The sequence below is a fragment of the Natator depressus genome, chromosome 6 (assembly GCF_965152275.1).
Source record: "Natator depressus isolate rNatDep1 chromosome 6, rNatDep2.hap1, whole genome shotgun sequence".
In the NCBI taxonomy this organism is placed as follows: Eukaryota; Metazoa; Chordata; order Testudines; family Cheloniidae; genus Natator; species Natator depressus.
Window position 1 is genome coordinate 125257214 of NC_134239.1, and position 23669 is coordinate 125280882.

Sequence of the window (23669 nt, forward strand, 5' to 3'; positions counted from 1 at the left end):
TTTGGGTCACTAGCAAGCTTTGTCATTTTATTTTCTTCCAGGTCATTGATAGAAATAAGTAGGGCCAAGAACCAATCTCTGCAGAATCCCACTTAAAAAAAAATACCCGCTCAAAAATAATTCCCCATTTGCAATTACATTGACATGTACCAGCTAGCCAGTTTAATCCATTTTGTATGTGCCCATGTTGATTTTGTACCTTTCTAGTTTCTTAAAGAAGATGTCATATGGTACCAAATCAAATGCCTCACAAAAGTCTAAGTATCCCAGCATCATTACCTTTGACAACTACAGTTGCGAGAAATAGTTTGCAGAAATCTATTTGCCCTAAACCCATGTTGATTGGCATTAATTATTTTACCTTCTTTTAATTCATTATTAACAGAATCCCATATGAGCCATTCCACACGTTTTGCCCAGGACTGATGTCAAGCTGACAGGCCTATTGTTACCCAGATCATCCGGTTTACTCCTTAAAATGTTGGCACAACTTTAGCATTCTTCCAGTCCTCTGGGCCAGGACATTACAGGAGGATCCTGGGAACTACAGGCCAGTCAGCCTCACCTCAGTCCCTGGAAAAATCATGGAGCAGGTCCTCAAAGAATCAATCCTGAAGCACTTACATGAGAGGAAAGTGATCAGGAACAGTCAGCATGGATTCACCAAGGGAAGGTCATGCCTGACTAATCTAATCGCCTTTTATGATGAGATTACTGGTTCTGTGGATGAAGGGAAAGCAGTGGATGTATTGTTTCTTGACTTTAGCAAAGCTTTTGACACGGTCTCCCACAGTATTCTTGTCAGCAAGTTAAGGAAGTATGGGCTAGATGAATGCACTATAAGGTGGGTAGAAAGCTGGCTAGATTGTCGGGCTCAACGGGTAGTGATCAATGGCTCCATGTCTAGTTGGCAGCCGGTGTCAAGTGGAGTGCCCCAGGGGTCGGTCCTGGGGCCGGTTTTGTTCAATATCTTCATAAATGATCTGGAGGATGGTGTGGATTGCACTCTCAGCAAATTTGCAGATGATACTAAACTGGGAGGAGTGGTAGATACGCTGGAGGGGAGGGATAGGATACAGAAGGACCTAGACAAATTGGAGGATTGGGCCAAAAGAAATCTGATGAGGTTCAATAAGGATAAGTGCAGGGTCCTGCACTTAGGATGGAAGAATCCAATGCACCGCTACAGACTAGGGACCGAATGGCTAGGCAGCAGTTCTGCGGAAAAGGACCTAGGGGTGACAGTGGACGAGAAGCTGGATATGAGTCAACAGTGTGCCCTTGTTGCCAAGAAGGCCAATGGCATTTTGGGATGTATAAGTAGGGGCATAGTGAGCAGATCGAGGGATGTGATCGTTCCCCTCTATTCGACACTGGTGAGGCCTCATCTGGAGTACTGTGTCCAGTTTTGGGCCCCACACTACAAGAAGGATGTGGATAAATTGGAGAGAGTCCAGCGAAGGGCAACAAAAATGATTAGGGGTCTAGAGCACATGACTTATGAAGAGAGGCTGAGGGAGCTGGGATTGTTTAGTCTGCAGAAGAGAAGAATGAGGGGGGATTTGATAGCTGCTTTCAACTACCTGAAAGGGGGTTCCAAAGAGGATGGCTCTAGACTGTTCTCAATGGTAGCAGATGACAGAACGAGGAGTAATGGTCTCAAGTTGCAATGGGGGAGGTTTAGATTGGATATTAGGAAAAACTTTTTCACTAAGAGGGTGGTGAAACACTGGAATGCGTTACCTAGGGAGGTGGTAGAATCTCCTTCCTTAGAGGTTTTTAAGGTCAGGCTTGACAAAGCCCTGGCTGGGATGATTTAACTGGGAATTGGTCCTGCTTCGAGCAGGGGGTTGGACTAGATGACCTTCTGGGGTCCCTTCCAACCCTGATATTCTATGATTCTATGATTACTCCTCTGTTAGAGGGTCTATGGAGTTCAGTGCCTTAGAAGTCATTGAAGTGTGACAGTTTCCTACTATAAACAAGGCCTAATAGGAGAAATAGGGGATTGAACAGGATTTTCCTTTATTAAAAAGGAAGTTTTAGCTGTAGCAGAGATCAGAGGAGAGAGAGGATTACATGGGCATTATATGTTTGCAATTAAAACCCAGCCTGGTATTTTAGGTTATATAGCAACTACACATTTGTCCAGCAACACAAGGGATGCTTCACTACAATCCCTAGACTCCACATCCTTTGGCCAGTCTCTGGTACCACACTTACCCACTACCCAAGGAGTGTCCCCAGATGAGCACTCTGCTATTTCCACTCCGGGCTTTTACCCAGTCATAGAGGTACATGACATCTGTAGTAAATCCAGTCTCACTTGGATAGCCGCTAGAGTCCCCATACCCTGGGAGGCAGCAGATTAGGGGGTTAAAACATGAAGAAAAAAAATTTTAATAAATGGAGAGACAGCTTTGTTTGGTGTTTTTTGTTTTGTTAAGTTTACCTCTGTAGTCAAGAGCCAGTATATGGAAGCCTGCACCACTCATCACCTGTTCAAGAAATCAAGCAATGTTACACTCCAAATGACAGACTAGGGCAGCCAATGTATTTATTGTTCAAAACTCAGAGCTAGTGTACGGGCTTGAAGAACCATCCTACAGTGGTGCATCCCCAATCCATGGAAAGAAAGGATTGGTACCCACTAGATTCTACTTGCCCTACTCCTAGCCATCACTCAGATGTGTGCAGTTGGCTTGCTTGTGTAAAAAACAAAAACAAGCAAGATTTGGCCCTACCAAATCTTTGTTGGTGACATACACTACCCTGGGAAGCGAGATAACAAGCAGTGTTCTGGGATACCATCTGAGCGAGTACACCCCACACACTGGTCTGTGGGAGTCTCCATACCCACTCGTATCGGTCTGACCTACCTTCATCAAGGAAACTCGGTGCCCTGAAGCCCTGTAGGAGAGTTAAAAAAAAAAAAAAAAAAAAAAAAAAACACCACGCTTTAACAAGGATTCATTGATTCGAATAACAAGTCCTCTTTACCAGGGGCAGCCAGATGATAGGCAAAAGGAAGAAATGAAGATTCTTTAAAGACAACAGGAAGCTGAAGTGCTCTTTAATCCATTTTAAAAATGGATTAGTCTGTGCACTGTGGCCCTGTACTAGAGGACAGTTTTAAATCGGAGCACCATGTAGGAACCAACAGTTTGCAGCTGGCCCCTTCAACAGATCAGTTGGCCTCGACTTTCATTGCCTCAGCCCCAGGATGTTTTATTCACCTTCAGTTAGGCCCAGAATGGGTGTACTGGCCTCTAGAGTACGACACGTGCAACCTTAACAGATGAGTTTAGAACATTTCTCCAATATTTCAAGTGCAAGTTATTTTATAGCAGAATTTTTTCATATTGATTAGCAGTCAAGGGTTTGGGTTGGGTTTTTTTTTGTTTTTTTTGGGGGGTGGGGGGCAGTGTGTTGAGACAGCCACTACGAGATTTGGGAGTAAAGACATAGCTTTACCAAGCACCAGGAAGCTAATAAACGGCCTAATATTTTAGCACCCAAGATGCTATAAAAATTGATCATCACTAAGACTTAAAGTGAGAGCCAGCGAGATGGAAGCCGTGGCACTCTATTTCAGTGCACGAACACCAACTTTGGAGCACACAGACGTATGGCCAAAGTCCACAGTTGCTGAAATACCAGAAAGAAACAAAAAAGGAGGCTCTGGCTATTTCCTGTTTAAAACCGGTCTGCCTCAAGGGAGAAGCAATTTAGATCAATAACTTATTTTCAGACTCAGCCAGATAAAGAGCATCCTTTAAAAGAAATCCAACACAGTGCGCCAGGGGTGGCCAACCTGAGCCTGAGAAGGAGCCAGAATTTACCGATGTACATTGCCAAAGAGCCCCAGTAATACATCAGCAGCCCCCGATCAGCCCCCCCCCAGCTCCCAGTGCCTCCCGCCCACCAGCAGTCCTGCCAATCAGCACCTCCCCCTCCCTCCCGAATCAGCCATTTTGTGGTGTGCAGGAGGCTCTGGGGGAGAGGGGGAGGAGCGAGGGCAGGGCAGGCTGAGGAGGAGGAGGGCAGGAAGGGGTGGAGTGGGGGCAGCGCCTGTGGCAGAGCCAGGGGTTGAGCAGTGAGCGCCCCCCGGCACATTGGAAAGTTGGCGCCTGTCACTCCAGCCCCAGAGTTGGTGCCTAGACAAGGAGCCGCCGAGTAACTTCCGAAGAGCCGCATGTGGCTCTGGGGGAGACACAGGTTGGCCACCCCACAGCATTCATTTTACAGCCATTCTAAGGGGCTAGGAGGATGGCTCCTCAAGGCTGGCTATGATGGGGCTAACAGAACATTTAGGCAGCAGTTCAGGGTATGACAGCAATACACAAGGTGGGGCAAATCCTGACCTGACTCTCTCCATGAGATCAGTAGGTTCTGCAGGTCCAGTCAGGGCAGGACTCGGTCGGGAAGGAGGCTCCAGGCATAGAGGGAGGCATGAAAGGAGAAGGCACAAGGTGGATGTAGGTGAAGGACTGAATGAGCAATTTGGACTGAGCAAAGGGGGGAACGAAAGGAGACAGGAGCAAAGAGACAGGAAGGAGCTAAGTTGCAGCAGGCTGCAAAGGGGAGAATGGGGAGCCTGACAGAAATGGAAGGACCAGGGAGTCAAGTGAAGGGATTTTAGGAAAGGCTAGACTTGGTCATAGCATCAGGCCAGGCAAAGGATCACCACAGTAGTATTTTGGAAAGCTTGGCAGGAAGGCCAGAAGGAGACGGACAGGAGTCAAGGCAAGAGACAATCAAGGCCTGGAATAGAGCTTTGCAGTGGAAACAGGAGAGGCCATGCAGACAGAACTGGCAGGCTTGAGCGTGTGATGTGGGGAGTAGACGCAGAGGTGAGTCAAAGAGGGAGGATGGAGAAGTTGTGCATAGTAATGGCAAAAGGACAGGCAGACACTTCAGTAAGACATGCTGAATTGACAGGATTCTCTTTATAGGAAAAAGAACTGTTCCTAAGCCTTTCTATTGTGGAAGCTGCACTGGGCTAGGTATTCTACAAACAGCTCCTGCCCCCAAGGGCTTACAACCTAGTAGGCATAAGAAGTGGTTGAGACACAAGCTGGGGAGGAGTGGGTACCAAACAGTATTATAAGCCACATCATAAAAAACCATTAAAAAGCCAGGAACAAGTCTGCTGTCTCTCCATAAGAAAGGTCACTGTCAGCAGAGCTGGGGGGGGGGGGGAGGGGGGAGGACGACTTCCAGAGTTTACAGCCAAACTATTTCTGTCTCCAGCTGGAGACAACAGATGTGACTGACACAAGCAACACAATGTACCCAACATAATATAGAACAACCTACAAATATAGCATTATTCATGTTAATCACCTGTTACCTCCATTGCCATGGAGATAAATTATAACGGGATTATTGTCTGCAAGACTTTCTTCATACCAGCTGTGGTCCTTCCCTTGAGCTTCTATCCCCCTGCTGCCAGGCAAAACATGCCTAAAGAATCAAGAGTGTGCAATTAACAAGCCTGCTCAAGTGCATCTGGATATTCCATTACTGATCAGAGGAGACATGCTACTGTTTCATGGATCAGACACTGGGAAGATGAATAACTGCATTTAGTTAATGGTCTTCAAAAACCAGGCAGGCACAGCCTCTTTCGTTAGGTAGAGTCCAGCCATTTCTCTGTCCACTGCTCTACATGGAATACCCTTCACAAAGGAAAAACAATTGAGAGACCAAATACTGTTTTTAATTCAGCAGAATATAATGCAGCATCATTTCTGTTTTAAAAATAGCTACATATTCTCATCACAGTCCAGTAGCCAGGAACAGATCCACTGTGACAGATGAAGGGCTCTGGACACAACTGCTGGTAGACAGCATACAGGAATAACTGGGGAAAATACTGAACATCCAATGGAGGGAGCAATGCGCACGCTGCTCTGCAGCACACCATTGCTAGCTGACCCAGCTTGACATTCAAGGCAGATTTTCACTACTGTGCCCATGGACTTTGTACCTGCACCTTGGTGTACATGGGCAGGTGGTGAAATAGCAGGCTGTGCATGCCTACACAGATCTGGTCAAAGAAGGGTCAAGCCCTTTGCATCCAGATACAGCTGCTGTTTTTATTGTTCACTACTACAAAGGAAGTTCTGGAGACCTGCAAGCTCTTACTTTGCTTCATCACTAAAAACGTACAGCTTTATGCAGAATGTAAGAATAAGTTTTAGCTGGAGAATCTAAAAAGTTTAAGTAGTGACAGATTTTTACATTGCATGCCACATGGTATCCAGGTGTCAACTACTAGTATAGTTTGAGGTTTGAAATTCTTAGACATTAGACCTCAGCTGGGTATATTAGAGTTCAAACACTTTCCTTTTGCCAGTCCATGAGAATCTGAATGGATCTGGTTGTCTACTCACCAGACGCCGATGGTAACCTCTGGTTCGGTTGTGAGATAGAAGTTTACAGTATGGTTCAGCAGCAATTCAGGCTTCCCAAAGTCCACAAAGGGAAATGCCACTGAGAAAGACAAGTCACAAAATGCTAAGTGGCATGTTCTCCCCGTACAGTGCAGTAATCATCCTATTGATAGCTAGTAGGATTAGCTCATGTCCAGAGTCACAAACCGAGTAGAGTCTCACTGGATTCCGAGGAAGAGGTTTCATGTTATTGCAAGAAAACCCAATTCCTGACCTATCATGGGTGGAATCTTCTGCACTTAGCTAACTCCTCCCCCTGATGTCAAAGGGCTTTTCACCTTTGGCTTCAATGAGAGCCTAGGCAGACCTGTGTCAAGCAGTTCTGAAATCTTTCCCCTTCAAGTGTATATTATACATAGCACTTCCACATAGAGAAGTGATTGTACATATTTATACTACCTCTGCTAGCCAGCCTACCCACCTTCTTGGAACGAGAACTGCCGTGAACAAGATCCTTGGCAGAAAAATGTCTCTTATTGTCAACTCACAGTAATGGACCGAAAGTACCAGGCATCCCAATCCCCAAGCCAACATGAAACTGAACATTAACTAGCCAGATAGGTACAGGATGATGAATCCTTCACGCAAAAGACGACGAAAGGAGGAAAGTGACTGGAACAGAGTCCCTTAATAGGCATCCTGGCATCACAGGCTGATCTCAACACTGGAGTCCTGCTTCTCCTCCCAGCCAAGTCTTTCTATTGACTTTATGGGACCTGGACCAGGCCCCAGGAGATTCAGCATCTGGTTCCAGTTCTGCCATTGATTCTGTGTGGTCCTAGACCACTTACATTTGGGGAAACTGAGGCACATGTGAGGTAAGATGGGTATAAATACCTACCTACCTTCCTTCATGGGGATATTTGAAGATTAGAGAATGTTTGTAAGCCACTTTGAACATAGGCGCTGGAGCGCCCACAGGGAAAAAGTTAGTGGGTGCTCTGCACCCACTGGCAGCCAAGCTCCCCCTGCCCCCACTTCGCCTCCTCCTCCCCAGAGCATGCCGCATCCCCACTCTTCCACCTACCTCCCAGCACTTGCTGCCTGGCTGCTGCCAAACAGCTGTTTGGCAGCATTAGCAAGCTCCAGGAGGGAGGGGGAGGAGCAGGAATGTGGTGCACTCAGGGGAGGAGGCAGGGAAAAGGCAGGAATTTGGGGAAGGAGTTGGAATAGGAGCAGGGAGGGGGGTGAAGTTGGGGTGAGAACTTTGGAAGAGGGGTTGGAAGGGGCAGGGCCTCATGGAAGGGGTGGAGTGGGGGCGGGGCCAAGCACCCACAGGAAAGAGGGGAAGTCAGCACTTATGCCTTTGAAGGTGTAAGGCCAAATTCAGATCTCATGCAAATGGGTAAAAAACTCCCCTTACATCAGTGGAATTGAACCCACTTACAGCAGGTACTGGAGTACAATATTATCTCAGAGGGTTAATATTGTTCTTTGCATATCCTCATTGATTTCTGGGCTTCTACTACACAAAAAACAGTGAGGACTTTACTGTAAAGAAATTGAATTCTTCACCGGGCCTTGCTATTCCTCTTGCTACATGATAGCATATTAATGCAAAATAGTTGCAAAGTGATGGTACATTGTTTATTTGTGCTATTAGAATCATAGATTAGGGTTGGAAGGGACCTCAGGAGGTATCTAGTCCAACCCCCTGCTCAAAGCAGGGCCAACTAAATCATCCCAACCAGGGCTTTGTCAAGCCAGGCCTTAAAAACCTCTAAGGAAAGAGATTCTACCACCTCCCTAGGTAACCCATTCCAGTGCTTCACCACCCTCCTAGTGAAATAGTGTTCCCTAATATCCAATCTAGCCCTCCCCCACTGCAACCAGAGACCATTGCTCCTTGTTTGGTCATCTGCCACCACTGAGAACAGCCAATCCCCACTTCAAGTAATTGAAGGCTGCTATCAAATCCCCCCTCACTCTTCTCTTCTGCAGAAGAAACAAGCCCAGTTCCCTCAGCCTCTCCTCATAAGTCATGTGGTCTAGTCCCCTAATCCTTTTCATTGCTCTCGGCTGGACTCTCTCCAATTGGTCCACATTCCTTCTGTAGTGGGGGCCCAAAACTGGACGCAGTATTCCAGCTGTGGCCTCACCAGTGCCGAAAGAGGGGAATCATCACTTCCCTCCATCTGCTGGCAATGCTCCTACTAATGCAGCCCAATATGGGGTGAGCCTTCTTGGCAACAAGGGCACACTGCTGACTCATATCCAGCTTCTCGTCCACTGTAATCCCCAGGTCCTTTCCTGCAGAACTGCCGCTTAGCCAGTCGGTCCCCAGCCTGTAGCAGTGCATGGGATTCTTCCGTACACACTTACACCTGTGGGAATTCTGTACCACGGCACACGCTCAGAATTCAAGTCGCCTGCAGATTTTTTCCCCCCCCTCCACAGAAAATACTTTGTTAGAGAGGCACTGCAGTTATGCCTTTTGGCCACCAGGAGCTGCTGTGGCACCACGACAGCAGATAGCTCCCTGTAGCAGCCAATGGAGAGGAGAAGAGGTGGCATTCTTTACAGTGCCCTGCCCAGGGCGGGGGGGACCAGGTGAAGAGACATGGGGGGGGGGGGGAAGAAGAGAGAAAAAAAGACAGAATGGGGCACAGGGCTGTGTGGGGGGGGGGTCACAGACTGGGGTTCAGAAGGATGGGAATGGGGGTGCCTGACTGAATGGGAAAGGCTAGGGGGCAGCCAGGGTCTGCATGGGGGGGCTCCCCAACAATCCTTCCTCCCCCTCAGAAAATTAAAAACAAACAGTTCCATAGGTCTCCCACTCATACCCAGCCACTCTCCAAGTTCACTCCCAGGCTCCTTCCCAGCTCCCCCCTCCCCCAGCTTCTCTGTTACCCCTGATTTCCCCCCCCAAGCCTTTGCACTGCTTCTGTGCTGCAAATACAGTTCTGTATTGTAGTTTAAAGGAATTACTCAAAGTTCTGTATTCATGTGTCTAGTAAGGATCTATTTGTCAAAAACATGTTTTGATGTCTGTATTGTTACAAAAAACTTGCTGACTGGTATTTTGAAATAAATTACCAAAATAATTGAAACTGACATGATTATATGGTGTTATTTTGACAAATAAAATAATGCAGAATTTAAAAAAAAATAGTGTACAGATTTTAATATTTTAGCACAGAATTCCCCCAGGAGTAACAAATATATTGCCACCAGGAAGATCAGGCCAATTAAGGATCTCCCTTTGTCCCTTGCCTTCATCATCCGCAGAGGTTATCCTCACTCAGCAACCCCACTGCATTTCTCATCCCACCAAACCAGCTGCACCGCAGAAAGGTAGTCAGTCACTCTACCCCTCACACCACCACACTGCTTCAGGTTTACAGAGAGGTTTTTATTTCACATCCCAGAAATCTCATGAATTAGCCAGAACCCCCCGAATAGTTAAGTCTTAGCCCTTTGATCACTTCCATGTGTCGCTTGGTCCTAGTAAAGCAACACGTAAACGTTTGCTCACCAGCTGCCCCCCCCTTCTGCTCTTTGATAAACCAATAGAGCAAGAAATGCAATGAGTTCCACGTAATTTCTGATCCACACAAGTAAGTGGGAGGAATACTTACCAATGTTGAGAAAGACAAACTTGGCCAACAGCGCAGGAAAGAGACGTATAAGGAATGGTATGGAAACATAAATAATGAAGAGATGCAGAATTAGGGTTCTGAATAACCAGAATGGCCAACTCCTGTAAGACATAAATCCCATTGATATACATTACTTTAAGAAAATATTTAGCGTTAGTTTAGGTTTATGAGTCTTTACATAGGACTTGTGCGGGGAGGGGCTGGGTCAAGTCTCTAGCTTATGGACATGATTAAAACAAGGACCTAGAGTTTTGCAGGGGTGGGTTTTCTTCCGCAGCAGCAGGAAAGTTAAGATTCTTGCAAAAAGTTATTTTAAAAGAAGTCACTTCCCTGTCAGGCACTAGAGGCCTAAGACCACCAATTGCTGGATTTGCTGTAGTAGTGCTCAGCAGTGCTGCTGCCTGCAGAGACTCGAGTTGACCCTGTCTTTTGTATTCTATGCGAAGTCTGGAAAATGATCCTCAGGTACTTCAAGAGGAGCACGAACAAGCTGGAGCACTTCTTTGGTGTGCAGAAGGCAGCATGTGTAAAGGGATTTCCCTATTCCCATCACTGATGCTCAACAGCCTCTTCAATCTTTCTAAAGCCTTCTTTTGTGAGGCAAGAGAGGCAAATAGGCAAGTCCAGATTAGTGCGCCAGCGGGTAGCTTCAGGAGTGGCTTGATGTAAATGGGAGATGCCACGGCAAGTGATCAAAGCAGACACTGACTTTCAGCATGGTCCACTGTTTGCCAGGGAGTGTCCACAGTCATACTGTGTTGTCTCCTCTTCCAAGAGAGGAGAGTGGGGACAGCAGCTGCCATGCAATGTTCTAAAATGGTCCAGTACAGAGGACTGTCTCCAGGGTACATTGAAGTACGGAAGTTCCTTTGTGGGATTGGCAATCAGGTGTGTGGGAAATTCACATTATCCCAGAATTCTTTCCAGTGAGCCTCAGGATTGAATGAGAGCACTTTAAGAACTTTAGCCAGATCTTCCCCCCCCCCCCCCCCAAAAAAAAAAAAAAAAAAAAAGCCAGTGAGGTTTCAGGCATGCCTTTGGCAGATTCTGGAAGTCTTCATGAATTGGTAAACTCAGGTTGGCCATGGTTCAGTTGTATGTCTCTCTCCCTGGATTTGGGAGCAGGGGAAAGTGGGAAATGTGTGCCAGAGTGCACAACTCTTGAACAGGTGTGGATTTGAATGTTCCTGTTAGGATTCTCATCATGGCATTAAACTGCATGTCCAGAGATTTGATACATGAGCTTCCCACCCAGACTGGTAAACAATAGTCAGAGGTTGAGTATACTAGGGATAGAATTGCTTTTCAGAGTGTGTGCGCACATGCTGTGCCTAAGTTTTCAGACAAGGCTAGTCCTTGCTTTTACCTTTTTACACGTCTTTTCTGGCAGGGCTTTAGAAGTCAAGTTTCTAAACCTCAATGTTAAGTAACACACAATTCTCTCCACTGCACACGCTACTCGTTTTTAAGCCTTATTGCTTTCCAGGAGGCAAGATGCAATAAGTATTTGCTGTTTGAGATAGTTGGGCTGACCTAGGTTCTTTCCACCCCACCATGTTGTGGGAGGAAAAGAATCTTAATAAAATGCTACTCGATTCATGTAGGCTCATGTGTATCCTTCAAAATTTCAGAGTATTTTGATAGATTACAAATGTGCACACAGTTTGGACCTTTAACGACTAAAAATATATATAAAGAATCCTACAAAGTGTGGAAACATGGATGAATTGCTAAGGAGGAGTTCAAAAGAATAGCACAAGCATGCAGGGACAAAGTCAGGAAGGCTAAGGCACAAAGTTACACTTAGCAAGGGCCAAAAAAGGAAATAAAGGGTTCTAGAACTACATTAAGAGCAAGATGAAAAAAAGTTTAGGTCCTCTACTTAGAGGGAAAGCGCTAATAAATGATGAAATCTCCTTTGCTCAGTCTTCACTAAAAAGGCTAATGGAGACCAGATATTCAACACAATATTAACAAGGGGAAAAAGGAAGACAAGCCAACATAGGGAAAGAATATGTTAAAAAAAGTATCTAAGATAAGTTAGATGTATTCAAGTCAGCACAGCTGGATGAAATTCATTTAAGGGTACTTAAGGAACTAGCTGAAAATCTTGGAACTGCTAGAAATTATCTTTGAGAACTCATGAAGGATAGACAAAGGCCCCAGAAGACTGGAGAAGGGCAAAGATTGTAAAGAAAGGTACTAAGGGGAACAAAGCAGACCCAGGGAATTATAGACCAGTCAGCCTAACTTTGATACCTGGAAAGATATTGTACAAAACTGATTAATAGTTTGTAAGCACCTAGAGAACAAGTATAAACATGTTAGTATTAATGTTGCCACTGTTAGATAACCGCAAAAAATCTTGTACAAAAAGTGCATCAGGTAAGGTGTCAATGGCAAAGTTATGATTTGGAGTGTGATTATCCCATTTATAATCTTGTATCATCTTTGTATCTAAAGATATGAATATTGGCTATGTACCAGTACTTCAAAAAGGTGTGTCCCCTGGGGTAACACCCACCAGGTAATTTACATCCTATCTGGCCAGCACATTGTGAAGGAGCTATTTAAGTTGATGGCCCATTAAACACTTAGCTTGTGCAATGGGTCATAGAAGATGCTTATCTCCACCCAGTGAGCCTTCCTGTGGACACTTGAGCCAAAATATGGGTAATGGCTGCTCCTGTGAGTCAAAACATGCAAGGGCATATGACTTGCTCACGTGACCCCGGACTCCATCTTTTGCCTGTAATTTTTCCCCCACAAATTAAGACTGCGAGCTTTCCCTCCAGCTTGGGAGAAAGTAGAAAAGACCTTAGAGGCATCTGCATTTTGCCTCTTTCCTGCTCTGATCTGAGGATCTACCCTAAAAGTAGCCTTCCAATCAATGGACTGAGGACCTTCCAATCTTTTGAATGTTACCAGAGACTTTACAAGCCAGCAATTTATTCCACCACTGCTTCAAATGTGATACAAGAACTTTGCAATGTTTGTATGTATAGGATTTCTTTGACCATTTTGACCTTTTTTTGGTAAGAGAAAAGATATTAGATACTAAAGGATTGGCAGCAGCATGATTATTGGGTAAGACCTGAGTTATATATTGACCTGGCTATGTGGTGGATCTTTTGAGATCAGAATTTCCTTCTCTGAAAGGATTATTTGCCTAGTGGGGGGAGGGGGAGAAAGCTGTGAATGGGATAAATCTGGATTTTAGGAAGGCTTTTCACAGTCCCACATGACATTCTCAAAAGCAGACTAGGAAAATGTGATCTAGATGAAAGGACTACATGAAAGAGTGACAATCAGTGGTTTGCTGTGAAACTGGGAGGACATATCTAGTGGGGTCCTGCAGTGGTCAGTCTTTTCATTATTGACTTGGATAATGGAGTGGAAACGACACTTATCTGTGGAGGACACCAAGCTGGGAGGGGTCGCTAGCACTCTGGAGGACAGGAAGAGAATTCAAAGTGACCTTGACAAGTCAGAGTATTGACTTTACCCTTGTTGATTTCAGACTAAGGTAAATGCAGAGTACTACACTTAGGAAGGAAAGACCAAATGCACAAACTACAACACAGGGACTAAGTGGCTAGGTGGTAGTATGCTGAAGAGAATGGGGTGGGAGGTTATAGTGGATCACAAGTTGAATGAGTCTGATGCAGTTGTGAAAAAAGCTAAAATTCTGGGCTGTAACAAAAAGGAGTGTAGCAAGGCATGGAGGTCATTTGTCCCACTCTACGTGGCACTGGTGAGGCCTCAGGTGAAGTGCTGTGTCCGGTTCTGAGAGAGTCAAGAGAAGAGCAACGAACATGATAAAAGGTTTAGAAAATCCAACCTATGAGGAAAGGTTAAGAAAGGGGTATGGTTAGTCTTGAGAAATGAAGACTGGGGCGGGGGCTGATATTTGAAGACTATGTTGAGGGCCTTTATGAGAGGATGGAGAACAGCTGTTCTCCATGTCCCCTAAATGTAGGGCAAGTAGTAATCACATTAATCTGCAGCAAGGGAGATTTAGGTTAGATACCAGGAAAAATTTTTTACGGCCTGATCTACACTTCAAAGTTTGGGCAACATAAGCCGTGTTAGGTCTATTTAATAATGTGTCTACACTACCGCATCCCTTCCGCTGTCCTAAATGGCCTGTAGACTTCTGTACTCCACCTCCACAAGAGGTGTAGCACTTGATTGGACATCCACGGGTCAACACGGGGATAGCATAGACACTGTGTTGTCTCATTTGACTGACTTGCCCTCCAGGAAGTGTCCCACAGTGCTCTGCTGTCACCACTCTGGAGAGCACTTTCAACTCTACTGCACATCAGCCAGGTATACAGGAAAAAGCAGTTCCCTGGGCTTTAACAGGGGAGCTTTAGAATTTTCATTTCCTGTTTGATCAGTGTGAGGAGCTCGCCAGCACAACTGATCATGGAGACTCAAGGCTGCACACGTGCTCCAGCATGGAGTACATAGGGAGGTGGTAGAAAGAATCTGTGGAGGCAGAGCTCCGATCCTGCAGAAGAAACACCGCCATCTGTGCCAAGATTGTATGGGGGAGAAGGGCTATACCGGGGACATGCAGCAACGCTGCACGAAAATAAAGGAGCTTTGGCAAGCGTACCAGAAGACAAGGGAGGTGAAAGGTCGTTCTGGTTTGCCTCATAAATGTGGCACTTCTATGAGGAGCTGCATGATATTTTTGCTGGCGACCCCACCACTACCCCAAAACGCTCTGTGGAGACCTCCCAGGAGCCTTAGGCGACCTCAAGCGACAATGAGGAGGACATTGTTGACAAGGAGGTGGTGAAGCAGGCAAGTGGTGGATCCATTCTCCAACAGCCAAGAACTGTTTAACCCTGGAGCCCATCCCTTCAGAGGACCAGTTGGTGGGAGAGCATTATGCCGGGGAAGGCACCTCTGGTGAGCCCACCTTTCTGGTCAAACTGTAGGGGTTACATGCTATTTTTTATGTTTAATCTGAACAAAAAAGGAGGTGTAGTGGGTATCAATGGCCACTCCAGTTATGCAGAAGGTGCTCTCTGGAGAAGATTGTTTATGTGCATAGCGATGGCCTGGGAATCCTCCATGGAGAGCTCCAGGAAGCTTTCATGGAGGTACTCTGCAATCCTTGGCAGAAGGTTTCTGGGAAGGAATGCCTTATTTCGTCCACCACAGGAGGGACACTTTCCCTCGCCACTCCAGTATTAACTCTGCTGGCACTGCAGCACAAGGACCAGGTCTGTACCCGGACGCTTGCAGCATCTTCTGCCTTGCCGTCTGTTACCCTCAGAAGAGGGTTATCGCATATGGTTACCTAGGGGAAATGGGGGAAGTTTTCAATTCTAGCCCTTAAACTGCAAACAATCCATCTGTTAGGTAAAATCTGGATCACAACCACAATGTCCCGAACGTGCTATGGTTGGAAAGGATCACTGTGTATTGCAACCAGCATTTTAAAAAAGGGGGGCAGCTTCTTGTGTCTCCCTCCCCTGTGCTACTTTTGTAAAAACGATTTGGGGGACTTTATGCTGGTGCTTGTCCTCAATCTCCATCCAGGCTGATGAGGGGAAAAGGGGTTTTTTCCTTAAGTTCTAACCAGTGATCCTAAGGATGTCTTCACAAAAGCAGCAGCACAAAACCTCTCGTCCATGCCTTGTAGCTTTACTCACCACGGCTGGAGCAGCAAACCAACTCTTCCTGTAGCCAGCGGTTGTGATTATGTGGTGGCTTGCAATGAAGTGCATTGAGGGGTGTTTTTTATAAAAAGAATTAACCTTGCACCAGAAACACTGCGTGCACAGTCAAGGCTATCCTTAAAAACAAGGAGGAGTCTGGTGGCACCTTAGGGGCTAACAGATTTATTGGGGCATAAGCTTTTGTTGGTAAAAAACCACTTCAGATGCATGGAGTGAAAATTACAGATCAAGCATGAATATACCAATGCTACCCTTGTGCTTTGTATTCCTTGGAGCTGAAACCTTGTCCGTCAGTGCCTCTTCCACACCAGAGACTTTCCCAGATTAGGAGAAAAGATGATTCAGGAGGACATGTTCAATGAGTTAATGCGCACCTCCAACATTGAGAAGACAGAGCTCAGAAAATGGAGGATTACAGTGTCCGAGGACATGGACCAGGAGGACAGGAGACCATGCAGGGAACAAGAGCATGCCACGCAGGAAGAGATGCTGCAGATTATGAAGGAGCAATCAGACATGTTGAGGCATCTGGTTGAGGTTCAAGAAAGGCAGCTGAACACTAGAGTCCCTCTGCGGCCCATGCTGAACCTGCTGCCACTGTTGCCAAGTTCCACATCCTCCTCTCCCAGATGTCCTATGAGGCCAGGGGAGGTGTGTTTGGGGGGGTGATGTTGGTATCCCTTTCACTCAACACCAGGGGAGGTTACAAGGACCAGAAGGCACCCATTCGTGCACCTTTTGATTGTTATTTCAGTGCAGCTGTAAGCAAGCTTTCCTTGTTTCTCCCTTCACAGTGTTATCTTACATTGTTTTATGCACACAAACAGCAAAAAAAAGTAACTGGATTGAGGAGAAAAGATCTTTATTCATTCAACACACGGTGATTGGTGGGGGTGGAGTTTACAGAGGAGAAAATGCGATGGAGAGGAAAGTTTGGCAAGGAACACAGATAAGTGTCACATTATTCTGACTCAGTTGCTGAAACAAAGCCTCATGGAGACAGAGCCCCTCGATGTGCTCTTCTCGTTGCCTGGCAACCAATTTTGAGCAGCCAGAAATCAGGGCAATCTGCTGGAAACTTTTCTCCCTTTGTTTCAGATATTATGGAGCACACAGCAATAACAATGGGGATATTGCTTTCACTAAGGTCTAACCTAGTAAGCAAACACCGCCAACTACCTTTTAAACGTCCAAAGGCACATTTCACCACCAGTCTGCACTTGCTCAGCTGATGGTTGAACTGGTCCTTACTGCTGTCCAGGCTGCCTGTGTACGGCTTCATGAGCCATGGGAGCAAGGGGTAGGCTGGGACTCCCAAGCATTTCAACATCACTAATGGTTATTTTGCAGTCTGGAAAGAAGGTCCCTGCTTGCAGCTTTCTGAATAGACCTGTGTTCCTAAAGATGTGCATGTCATGCACCTTTCCTGACCATCCCACGCTGATGTCGGTGAAACAGCCCATGATCCACCAGCGCTTGCAATACCATGGAGACGTACCCCTTTCGGTTTATGTACTCTTTGGCAAGGTGGTCTGGTGCCAAGATAGGGATATGCGTTCCATCTATCGCCCTACCGCAGTTAGGAAACCGCACGGCAGCAAAACCATCCACTATGTCCTGCACATTGCCCAGAGTCACTACCCTTCTTAGGAGAAGTCTGCTAATGGCCCTGGCAACTTGGATTACAACAGATCCCACGGTAGATTTATCCATTCCAAATTGATGCCCCACTGACCGGTAGCAGTCTGGTGTTGCAAGCTTCCACAGAGCTAACGCCACTCGCTTCTCAGCTGTCGGAGCAGCTCTCATTTTAGTATTGCTGCACTTCAGGGCTGGGGAAAGCTTGTCACACAGTTCCTGGAAAGTGGCCTTATGCATTCGAAAGTTCTGCAACCACTGCTGGTCATCTCACAGCTGCATAACAATGCAGTCCCACCAGTTAGTGTTTGTTTCCCAAGCCCAGACGTGGCACTCAACCGTGTCAAGGTGATCCATGACTGCTGCCAGCAATTGCCAATTACTCTGTTCTGGGGCACACAAGCAGCCCTGCTGGAAGACATCATTCCCCACGGCAGCTCCTGTATTGGCTGTGTAAATACTGCAGGATAAGGCGTGAGGTGTTTGTAATGCTCACAACAACAGTGTAGAGCTGAGTTCATGCTATAGCAGCTGCATGGGTAACCCAGGCTTATGAAAAAAAGGTGCAAAAAAGGCTTTGTTTGTCTGCTGTTGATTGGAGGGAAAGGAGGGAAGTGCATCATGGGAGGCTAATGCCATGTTCTCATAACCACCCCCGCAAATGTTTTGGTCCCATAAAGCATTGCAAGCCCAACCCAAAATTCCACTTGGCTACATGAACTGTGGGATAGCTACCCACAGTGCAGTGCTCTGTGCGGCAATGCAAGCCTTGCTAGTGAGGATGCACTCCTCTGACACAATGAGTGTCGTGTGGACACACAAGATTGATTTGCTTCAATCGGAGGCTTGATGTCAACTACACTATAAAGTTAAGTTGACTTTATGCAAGACATGGCTTAACCGTAGGGATAGTTAAGGACTGAACAGGCTTCCAAGGGAAGTTTTGGAATCCCCATCATTGGAGGATATGAAAAACAGGTTAGACAAACTGTCAGGGATGGTCTATGTCCATGGCTTTCAACCTTTCCAGACTACTGTACCCCTTTCAGGAGTTTAATTGGTCTTGCATACCCCCAAGTTTCACCTCACTTAAAAACTACTTGCTTACAAAAAAAACAAAAATACAAAAGTTGTACAGCACAGTATTACTGAAAAATTGCTTACATATGCATTTTTATCATAGAATTATAGATCAATTGGAATATAAATAGTGTACTTACATTTCAGTAGATAGAGCAGTATAACGAAGTCATTGTCTGTACAAAATTTTAGTTTTTACCCACTTCGCTAGTGCTTTTTATGTAGTCTGTTGTAAAACTAGGCAAATATCTAGATGAGTTGATGTACCCCCTGGAAGTCCTCCGAGTATCCCCAGGGGCACATGTACCCCTGGTTGAGAACCACTGGTCTATGTATACCTGGTCCTGCCTCACAGCAGAGAGCTGGATTAGATGCCCCCTTTAAATCCCCTCCAGCCCTACAATTCTATGAGACAAAAAGAAGATGGGTACAGACCAACAGGGGAGTACAAGGAAACAGTGAGATAACATTGGCAATAGGTAGCAGTCACAATATACCAGTAGCTTAATAGTCATTTTTTGCAGGCCTCACAGCATAGGAGAGTTTTGAAGAGGGATTTGAAGGAGATTAGGGAGGTTGCTTTGTGGATGTTCATGGGGAGCTCCTTCCACATTTGAGGGGCAGCCAAGGAGAAACCAGGAAGGGACTTACTTGAAAGCTTAATGAGTGGGCAGCACAGACTGACATCATGGGCCAATCGGAGCCAAGCACTGACCGCTCAATAGCGAATGACAGATTATAGGAAGGGTGGGGACTGGGCAGAGGGCCTTGGAAGTAGAGAAGAACCTTATGTTTGATGCGCTAGAGAAGGAATGCGCAAACAGTGATTTGCCCAAGCTGATGCACCCTCTCTATGCTTCAATCTCTCAGAAGGGGATAAACACAGCCTGTCTTGCATAGGCACCGGAGGAAAAATAGTGGGGTGGAGCAGGGGTCAGCTACCTCCATGCTACTCAAAAATGGCACCTATGCAGTACACAGTGAGCTGCGGGCCCCATTTGAAAAGCAGCACTCTTCTTTAGAAAGAATTTGAGCATGCTGTGAGAAAACATGGATTACTGCTCAAGCCATTGCAACTGCAGTCACTCTATGCATGCAACACCCAGACGCTGAAGAGAGCCTGGAAGCACCTAGTAATTGCTTCAGCTTTGTCAGTTGTAGCTTTGTGTTGCACTAACCTACCTCTGAAATGTATTAATACCCAAAAGAGGATGAAAACACCAAGAACTACAGGAGATTTTCCAGAGTCAGTCCCAGGTTGGGAGAGAAAGTTCACACGATCTCTGGGGAAATGAGGAATCTTGCAAGCGAATGATGCAACTGTTGAGTCAGGTAAAAAGGACTTCCCACACACACCCAGTCATACACTAACAGGAATTATTCAAAACTTTCCCAGAAGATGCTGTTCTTGTTGGGATGTGGCTCTAGCCTTTGAGGGCACTGTCCAAACACGTTCAGACACCCCAGCAACATGACAGGATACTCATCGGAAAGCAAGCTAGCTATTTGCCAGTGTGAGCCTAGCTCTGTTGCTGCTGTCCATTGAGATTGCCAGAGCATGAATATCTCAGAGGCCACAGGAGGTTTTTAACTTCAAACCAGAGCTCTGTTGGAGGAAGGACACTGATGTGGAGTGCTATGGAAAGGGAGGAAGAGAGCTAGATGTTGGAGTATAAAGGGCCAGCATCTTCAGTTCACGTAAGCTAGAGACGCTCAGCTGGAGTCATTGCAGTTACACCAGCCTAGGATATGGCTCAGAGTAGAAGACAGTTGAGTTAAAAGGGGTACAAATTCACTGTACATCTAAAAAACAGGGCAGATTTTCCAGAAAGCAAGACAGCATAAGCTTGTGTCAGTGCATAAGAGGAGACACAGAGGAAGAAAGCCAAGGAAGAAGGGGATAGTGCTGGGAAAGTAATATGGCAGGAAAGATATCAGAAGTGGGGTAAATGCTGTGGATGGAAGAAGAGTTTTTATAGAAGAAATTGAAACATTAATAACCACACTTGAACAAGACAGAAGCTTTTGACCAAATGTTCTGACCAGCTTCATGGTAGGCTGAATGATGCCAGTTATTGCTACCCTAATGAGGGTATTAGTCATTATTAGGTAATTGTTGATGCTTGGCTAAGGCCTGAACCTACAAACGCATCTATGACATTTCGGGTCACAATATTAAAGCCAAGTTCTTTCTATCCCATCCTTCACTTTGTGCAGCCTCCTGGTGAAGTCAGAGGTGTGAGAGCAGAATTCAGCCAGGCACCAAGGAGTTTATCATCTAGAGCAGGAATGGATCTCCGATAGGAATGGGGGAAAACTTGCTTAAGAAAGTAGCTGGATGGGAAGTGAATTAACATTTTAATGCATTATATGGAAGATGCTTTTGTTTTAGCCTGAGAATGCTTTTCTTTTTATAGAAAGAAGAAACATGTGCCACAGAGTTTAATAAAAATTGAATTATTCAGCAGATCTGTACTGGGATAAAGGGTCTGTCGTGACCCTCAGTACTTCAAGGGAGCCCATATGCTACCACTATTTGTGCTGTATTTGGTGTGTGACTGGGCAAGGGGACTTCAAGTCTCCTTTACTGTCAGTTTGCCACTTTTCACAAGCACTAGATACCAAGGAGGCAAGAAATTATAAGCCACTGCATTTGATCCAAGCAAAATCATGGCAATTCAGTCTATTTTAAGGTTTTATGATCCTAGACATTCATGTAGACTCTCAGATAAACAACTCTGAAGAAGGTACAGTCATACGATGAGACTTTACACAGAATGCTGAATTAGAAGGCCTAGCTCTCCACATGTTGGTGCCACACAACCAAGACAATTCTTGTCCTGAAAACTCTACAACATAAGAGACTCCCAAGGCAATTCAATCTAGAGGGTAGAACCACTGGCAGGAAAATGACTAACTGAGGACTTATTTACATTGAAATCGAAAGTGAGAATGTGTTTTAATAAGTTCTCTAGAAGACAGAGCAGGAAAAATCTAGGAAACGGTCTCTTGTCATTCCCTTTTCCTGGCCTATGTTGACCCAGACCTTAGACTAAGCTCCTGGAGCATAAACCATACTGTGTGTTTATTCAGTGCCAAGCACATCTTGGCAACTACTAATCAAAAATAATAAGGTCTGCACAACATACATCAGAAAAACAAGCAGAATATTGGATGCACTGGCAGCTCAGAACAGTCATGAGAATTGCTCAACACAGACGCTATGAAGAGTCATCTTAGAGGAGATTGATTGTGCTACTGTGGCTAGATTTTGGATAAGAGTTTATCAACCTATTCTGATCTCTACAGAGATGAAACAATAATTAAAGGTAGGGTGGGAGGTGATTAATTTATGCAGAAAGGCTAGAAAAAAAAACAGGATGGAATTTGTAGTAGATGGGAGAAGAGCCAATTGAGCTCCAAATGGATGAATACTAAGGAGGATTGTGAAAGGAGAAGCAAAAGCTCTTTCACATCTGTTAACCCAAGGATTCAGAAGAAAGTGGTAATTTTAATTCCTTCTTTAGGGTTCCCAGTAGAAGTATCTAGCATAGTCTATGTTCATAATTTAAGCAAACATCAGCAGCAATTGGTTATTATTTGGGGTCAGACAACAAGCTCTAACCCGCCTTTCAAATCTGCAATGCTCCTCTGAGCAATTTGTACCCACTGTAAAGTTTTTAAATATGTAGAGAGAGAGCACGCTTGTGTTTTATTAAGCAAAACTGAAATTGGCATGGGGGGGAGGGGGCAGCACACAATACACTGGAAGCCAAGCTTTTAAAAAGGGCGGATACCTGTGCATAAAGCGACCCCCATGTACACCAGCAGGTGCAGCTACCCAGGGCCAGGCTTAGGGAAAATGGTACCCTGGGTGAGTTTGTATTTTTGCACCCCTGATCCCCATGGCACCTTTTCCATTGCCCCTGGGGGCACCTCACCCCTCCTGCTCCCCCAAGAGGGTGACTAGATAGCAAGTGTGAAAAATCAGGACAAGGAATAAAACAAAGCCCTGACTATCAGGACTGTCCCTATTCTCAGGGCCTCTGGTCATCCTAGCCCCCAACACTCAGCTCCTGCACCCACAAGGGGAAACTGACTTGCTGGCTCCCCCCAACGCTGCTCCTCCACACCCCAAGGAGGCCGGGCTTGGGGAGCGAGGAACCACATCAGGGCTCCCTGCGTCCAGGTCACGGTCCCCAGGGGGGCTGGGTAAGGGGAGAGCAGCGGCTCCCGATGCTCAGCAGCCCAGCCGGGCACAGTGACCCGGCTGCGCCCAGAGCTCGGGGCTGCTCTTCGCTCCCCCGCTCACAGCCCCCCAGTGGGGGGCCCAAGCAGGGGCTGCACACCACCGCTCCCCCCCCCGTTCCCCCTCTGGGAGGAAGCAGGGCGACACCTGGGCACCCCCCAGCAGCACCCCCCTGCCAGCGGGGAGCAGCTTGACACGACCCGCCTTGCATCACTTCACTTGGAGCAGGGCTGGGAGCAGAGGAGACCCCGGGGGGGAGGGGCAGGTGCACATGGGGAGGGGGGGGACCGGCCCAAGAGCGCGAGGGAGACACCCCCACAGGGGGCACGCGGCGGCGGCGGCGGGAGGGGGGGGAGAAGGAGAAGAGACGCCCCCTCCCCCAGCGGAACGGGACTTACCGCCTGGGCCGCGGGGAGCCCCCAGGGGGGTCTCCAGCCCCGCCCGGCGAAGCCTGGGCCGCGGGACCCTCCCCCGGCGGCGGCGGCGGCGGCGGCGGCGGCGGCGCGACCCCCCGCTCGCTGCGCCGCTTCATCCTCAACTCTGCGCCGGGCAGCGGCGCCGGCTGCCTTATCTGCGGGGGGGGGGCGGGGCCAGGCCGGCTCGGACCCGCCCCCTCCGCCCCAGCACCGGCCAGGAAGGCGGGGCTAAACCCCGCTTAGCCCCGCCCCTCCCTGTGCCCCGCCCCCCGGCTGCCGCTCGGGGCTGGGGTGTAGGATTAGCTGGGATGGGGCCTCCGCTGCCCCACCCGCTGCGGGGCCAGGGCAGCTCTGGCTCCCTGGCCTTCCCTGTCCTCTCTCTGCTGCATGGGCTGGGGCAGCAAGCTAGGGGCTGTGTGCCCCCTCTCTGCAGCAGGGGCTGGGGGAGCAGGGTCAGTCACAAGAAATGGCCCCACCAGGGGCGCCAGCTGCGGGGGTAGGCAGGGGTGAAAGTGGGCCAGTACGGCGTA

At 47.0% G+C, this 23669-nt stretch overlaps 1 protein-coding gene across 1 annotated transcript in view; it reads right to left on the reverse strand.

Moving 5' to 3' along the window:
- ABHD12B (abhydrolase domain containing 12B) overlaps positions 1-23255 on the reverse strand; it is a 35861-nt gene extending 12606 nt beyond the window's left edge. The window contains exons 1-7 of the mRNA XM_074956699.1: positions 23122-23255; positions 10037-10158; positions 6399-6498; positions 5347-5466; positions 2880-2910; positions 2453-2498; positions 2224-2353 (exon numbers count right to left, since the gene is read on the reverse strand). Of these exons, the coding sequence (XP_074812800.1) occupies positions 2224-2353; positions 2453-2498; positions 2880-2910; positions 5347-5466; positions 6399-6498; positions 10037-10158; positions 23122-23255 (683 nt within the window). The remainder of the gene's footprint in view (positions 1-2223; positions 2354-2452; positions 2499-2879; positions 2911-5346; positions 5467-6398; positions 6499-10036; positions 10159-23121) is intronic.
- Between the last annotated feature and the right edge of the window lie 414 nt (positions 23256-23669).